General features: G+C 51.9%; 1 protein-coding gene across 1 annotated transcript in view; it reads right to left on the reverse strand.

Annotated features, from left to right (window-relative positions):
- The window catches only part of LOC118909137 (mucin-16-like), a 43,653-nt gene extending 38,146 nt beyond the window's left edge, over positions 1–5,507 (reverse strand). Inside the window, exons 1-2 of the mRNA XM_057489548.1 lie at positions 4,046–5,507; positions 2,494–2,607 (exon numbers count right to left, since the gene is read on the reverse strand). Coding sequence (XP_057345531.1) covers positions 2,494–2,607; positions 4,046–5,507 — 1,576 coding nt within the window. The remainder of the gene's footprint in view (positions 1–2,493; positions 2,608–4,045) is intronic.
- Between the last annotated feature and the right edge of the window lie 493 nt (positions 5,508–6,000).

Genomic DNA, 6,000 nt, shown 5'->3' on the forward strand with positions numbered 1-6,000 from the left:
AAAAATGCATCGAGTGCCGCGAGGGCCTCCTGCACTGTCATGGCTCTTGTCGTCAGTCGCAAAGCCTGAGCACACTTTCTCTGCTCCTGCCATGACAATGAAGGCACATCGTATTGTTCTTGCTGGTTTACAGAGGGGAAAGACAGAAACTCACAGGTGGACTTTGCCAAGGTCACACAGCTACTGACTGATAATGTGGCAATTTGAACACACTTCCATCTGAATCCTAAAGCTATGCTCCCAACCTCAGCAGTATATTCATCTCCTAACTGAGTTCTGGGATTGTGTTTGTGTGTGTGTGTGTGTGTGTGTGTGTGTGTGTGTGTGTGTGTGTATGTGTGTGGTGGGGGCGGACCAGGCTGGAAAGAGGAGAAGGTAAGGGGAAAATGTCCACAAGGCAGGGGTTAATGTGAATCCTCTAGCTCAGTGGTTCTCAACCTGGGGCAGTCTTGCTGGCAGGGGACACTAGGCAACGTCGGGAGACAGTTTTGGTTGTGACGACTGTGTGTCTGTGGGGGGTGTTGCTGGCATCTAGTGGGTGGGCTCCTGGGAGGATGCCGGACATCCTGTAATGGCAGGACAGCTCTCCCCACACATGACTATCTGCCCAATGAGCCGAGGTGGAAACACTGCTCGATCCTGAAAGGAGTCAGTGAGTCCTGCTGGCCGTTCGTCATCAACGTTGCTGTCTGAATACCGGCTATCGCTGCAGCCCAGTGACCCGGTGCCTGGTGACCCAGTGTAGCCGCCCGACAATGCCCCACTCATATCCAATCTGGGGGCCCCTTGGGGTGCTTAGCCAGCCCTGTGGCTTCACACATAAGGGCTTTCACTTACTTGGTGCTGCGGACGGGCTGAACGTGCCGGAGGTTAGCGCCTCCAGGATCAAGCAGCCCGCAGACAATGATGGAAGGGAGTCCGATGATCAATGTCCCCAGAACACTGCTCCTTGGACAGGACACTGCTGAGGTGTCCTGTGCCATCTCCCAGAGCTCCCCAGGGGTTGTGATGGTCCGTTGCCCATCACTCATGAATCTGCTCATGAATGTACCTTCCACTGACTTCCCTTCCATCTCTCTCCCTGGGACCATCCCTCTCCCGAGAGAAACGACATGCCCACACCCTTAATGCAAATCTGCTTCTTGGGGGGACCCAACCAAAGACACCTGGGTCACAAGATAAGAGCAAAAACTCAACTAGGGGGTGGCTCTGTCCAATGCCTAGATCTTGCAAAAATCCTCCAAACTGTACTGGTAAAATAGTCTGGTCTCTCAAAACCTTGGGAATAATTTTTGGGTGTAACATGCGCCTTTCGGCCACCCGGGGAGGAGGACCCCTTGCTGTAGACACCTGCACCCCTCACACTCTCACATGGAACAATGATACCAAGCAATGTTAGTTACTAATACATTAGTATAGTTATACATCGATGAAAAGATTATGCAGCCAAGTAACTGTGTAAAGCCCTGGGTTGAATAAGGCTACACATGCTCGTTGTTTCAGTGGGATTTTTCAGAGTCTTCAATGTGCTTACGTGTGTTACGACTCTTTAGGAAGGAGCGGCATGGTTGCCAAACCCTTTTGACCACAAGCTTCTTTGTCCATTTGTTAATGTCTTTGGACTGTTGTTTTCTGCCCACGTCTCCGGAATCATCCCCTTTCATCCCATCCCTGCATTTCATACTTTGGCAAAAGGGATTTGTACCTCCCAGATAGTCCCAGCTTTGCCCCTTTTTATGCCCTTGTATGCAGCTCTACTCTCTATCCAGAATATCTTCATTAACTCCTTTTGTCTTTCTGGTAAACTCTTATTCATCCCCTAAAACCCAATTCAAATATCACCCCCTCCATGAAGCCCTCTCTCTAGAGTTCAAATATGTATTCAGGGCATACTTTTTTTTTTTTCTTAAGTCTGTGGGCTAATGACTTCTGAAGACTGTTTATAAAGCTACTTCCTATTTGGTACATCTATTTTCTTTGTGCAAATTTTACACATTTCAGCTAGGTACCTAAATAAACTGCCAGGAACCAGGCCCATTCTTCTCACCTGCCAGCAATGAAGCTAAGTCAGGAGCTGAGATTTTTCAGGGCATACTTTTAAAGTCACAGCATAATGTTTTGTTCCTTTGCTGTCTCCCCTACTGGACTAAGAGCTCCATGGAGCTATGCTATAGTATTTTCATTTCTGCATCCTCAGCTCATAATATAGCCTCTGACACACAGAAAGCTGTTGATGAGTATGTTCAGAATTAAGTTAAACTGGGTCAAATTTGTGAAGTTGACATACCCAACTTTGAAAGAAACTCAGTGAGCATGTTAGGAGGGAAGGAAAAGGGGTAACATCCAGCTGGTAACCATTTCACAGAGATCCAGCTAAGACAGGGAAGCCCCTGGCACCCGAACACAATTCCTTGTCTAAAGAGACCAACATTTCATCTCTCCAGAATAGGAAGTAAGGCCACAAGTGGGATCACTGGGAAGTAAGCCAAGTACCTCTAAGACTAGCAGATGATGTGGATGGCAGAGGGACATGGATTGGTCCTGCAGTGCCGCCACGAACTGCTTCCCTGGGTATCTTTGTGATGTGCTCCACGATGCCATCTGTCCCTGCAGGGGATGATGGGGAAGAAACTTGGGTAACTCATCTCATCCAGAAAGAAAGCACGCCCGAATGGATCCACTTGATTGGCTACACAACCCAAGGTGCGTAGTCTTCTCAAGTCTATCCGAATGAACTTGAGTCAAGGCTATGTGCCGTGAGTGGCCACCCCCGTCCATGAATCCATTCATCCACCCACAGACTTGTCTGTCTTCCCTTCCATCCATCCTTCCTTTTTCCATTTCTCCATCTCTCCATGCCTCCTTTCAGCCTCCCATCCATCCAGCCAGTTCTACCTTCCCATCATCCCACTCATCACTGACTTATGAACACCCATGACTCAACCACTGAGTCACATGCTGACATGGGTCAACAGCTGTCAATGTGTCTAACTTCACTGTGAGTTGCTTAAACTAGTTTGAGAGCGAACTGAGTTGTCTTCCCACAGATATGGTCTAGTGAGGCAGGTGCTGGAGCGATTGGTAGGCTTATCCAGGCATGGGTCCCAAACAAACGTTGGAGCCAAATTCAACATTTCACAGGAACAGAATACCTGAGAGAGTCCCTTCCTCACCTACTGACCTCTTGGGGGTGGTGTTTCTCCTCCTAAGCCTTGGGTCCCCCAATTTTAATTTGTTCACCTTTTAATTCCACCTTTTCCCTGCTTTTGACTGTGTTTTCAATATGTAAACATCATCAACTGAAGGGGGAATCCCTCCATGTATCTATATATTATTTTAGCTGTTTTCATTCTCTGCAAATTGCTCACGCTCCCTTGTCAGAATCCCCAGGACCCACATGCTGTCAGAGAACTCACCTCCTTCCGGTTTGGCTATTCTGTAGCGTTCTGCAGGATTGAAATTTCCTCCTTCCTAGAACTGCCCCCTATTACAGCTTCTGGAAGGCTAGAGTCTCTTGCCTTTTCACCCACCTCTCTGCCCAAGCCTGCTTAGCCTCATTATGGTTCAGAGGTGGATTCCTGGGGCCACATAGTCTGATTGCTTGTTACTCACTAGCTTCATAATCTTAAGCAAATTACTTCACTTCTCTATGTCCTTGGTCTACTCATCTGCAAAATGGGCCTATAATAATCTCTTCTTTAGGTTGGTTCTGATGAGGATTAAGTAACTTAATACAATAGTGCCTGACATGGAATAAGGGCTATTTAAACCTCTGCTGTTATTAGCCTTATCATCAGCGCAGGCATTAGTAGTATGTTAGGACATCTATCCCGGCACCATTAATTATCCTATACTTGCACATTTATCTTAGTTTCCCCAGTGCCCAGCCCAGTGACTGGAGTTGGAGATACATCAACAAAGACTGGCTAAAAGAATTTCTGGTGTGGAAATAAACTCCTCATCAACTCCTTTACAGCTCCTGGAGAGGAGCCGTGTCCTACGAGCCCCAAATAATGGGAATAAGGTAGGATCTGTGAGTCCTTACTTGTCAGTGGTGTTGAGTGTGGAGGAGGTCGGGAAGCACTTGTCACTGCACCCAGGTCAATACTCTCGGTCACTGTGGAGTCCCTAATGGGTGAAGAGGATGTCCTGACCGGCTGGGTCCAGGTCTCCAATGTACTGAGCATCACAGCGGGCCCTCTGGCAGTTGTGCTGTCTGCCCCAAGGCTGGCGTCCACTGCCCGTGGGGCGGCCGGTGAGGAGGCGATCCCTGGGGGGGCAGCAGAGGTTGCAGAGGGGGGTGGTGTCGGCGCGGATGAAGGGAGGCTTTCTGCAATGGTGGGCACTGTAGCACTCCCGGGGCCTGCCTCTGTCCTAGGGAAGGGCCTGACTGAGGAGGCAGGTGAGCGGGCACGTGCAACCCCGGACGTGGGGAGGGAAGCCGTGGCTTCTGGGGTCAGCGTGTCAGCCAACATGGCCTCAGCTGTGCTTGGGTGATGAGCACTTTCTGAGGCGGACCCGGAAAGCTTGGATTCTGGGAAGGCAGTGGCCCCAGCAGATCCTGCAGCGGCCAGAGACGTGTAAGAGAGGGTGGTAGTTTTCACTGGAATATCTGCTGGAAATTCCGTGTGCGAAGGCGGAAGGTGGCCTGGGACTGATGTTTTCGTGGAAGGGGTGGCCTCGGTCTCGGGACTCTTCAAAAGATGAGCAGACAGAGGAGATGAAGGCCTGTCTGTGGGTGTGGCTGGGCTGGAGTCCAGGGCTATGCTGGTCCACCTCCATCCAGAGGTCAGGTGGGCATGTGGCTCTGTCTCAGACATGGTGGTCTGCTGGGAGGCAGGCATCGACGTGGGAAGAGTGGTCTCTTCCGTGGCAGAGGCTGTGGTGGTGGGCTCGGAACGGATTGGGACAGAGGAACGTGGTTCACTTCCAGAATGGCTGCCGGTCCCCAGAGCGGCTGCTGCTGGGTTGGCAAAAGGATGAGTATTCTCTGTAGCTGTGGGGGCTTCAAAGGTGGCTGGTGTTTCATATGCGCTGCTGCTCACGTTTGGAGCTGAACTGGTTCCAGGTGTCGAGCCTGTGCCTAACCTGTGTGCGGTGTTCACCAGGTCAGAGGTGACAGGTGAGGTCACGGGAGCAGGAGAGGAGAGGCCATGCCCGGGCCACATGGAGGAAGCAGGAGCAGGTGAGCCTGTGGCAGGGAAAGTCACCGGGGAGGATGGGGAGCCAGTCGCTTCCACAGAGCGAGGGCTCGTCCGTGCCCCAGCCTCCGGGCCTCTGCTCGTGACTGCGGCTGTCTCTGAGTGTGCTGACCTCCGAGTCCCAGCCGAGCAAGTCCATGCCTGCGAGGCTGTGGCTGGTGTGTCCGGGGCAATGCCCCCCGTGCTGAAGTCGCAGAAGGACTTGTCTAGATGCTGAAGGTCATGGGCGTGGTTACTGTCAAGGGAGGAAAGGTGCTGGTTTCTGAGGAAATTCCAGGGGACCTTGTTGACTGACCAGACGCGCATGTGAATGTTCTGTTGGAGAAAGAAACCTCCCTCCTGGGGACCTCAGTAGCGGCACGCAGGGACACAGCAGAGGGGACAGTGCTTATCTCCACACTTGGGCTGTTCTGAGAGACACTGGGCTCCCTCAGTCCAGGGGTCAGGGAGGACGCCGGCTCTGTCTCGGTCTTTGTGGTCTCAGAGGAGTCTGGCACCGATACGGCTGCAGCCGCCTCTCCTGTGTTGTGGGTCCTGACCACTGGAGGCGTGCCGGGTGACTCAGAGGCACGTGGGACAGAGGAACGCGACTCAGCATCCCCCCCGGGGCTCACAGCTGGGTCAGTGGAAGCACGGATTCGGTCTGGATCTGTGGTGTCCGCAGAAGGTCTCTCCTCTGAGGGGCTGCTCAACTGTGGAGGTAAACTAGTTCTGGGTTCTGGCCTTGCCCCCAACATATCCATGGTTTTCTCCAGGCCAGGCATGAGAGGTGAGGTCCCAGGAGGAGGAGAGGACAGTG

The sequence above is a fragment of the Manis pentadactyla genome, chromosome 12, assembly GCF_030020395.1.
Source record: "Manis pentadactyla isolate mManPen7 chromosome 12, mManPen7.hap1, whole genome shotgun sequence".
Taxonomy (NCBI): domain Eukaryota; kingdom Metazoa; phylum Chordata; class Mammalia; order Pholidota; family Manidae; genus Manis; species Manis pentadactyla.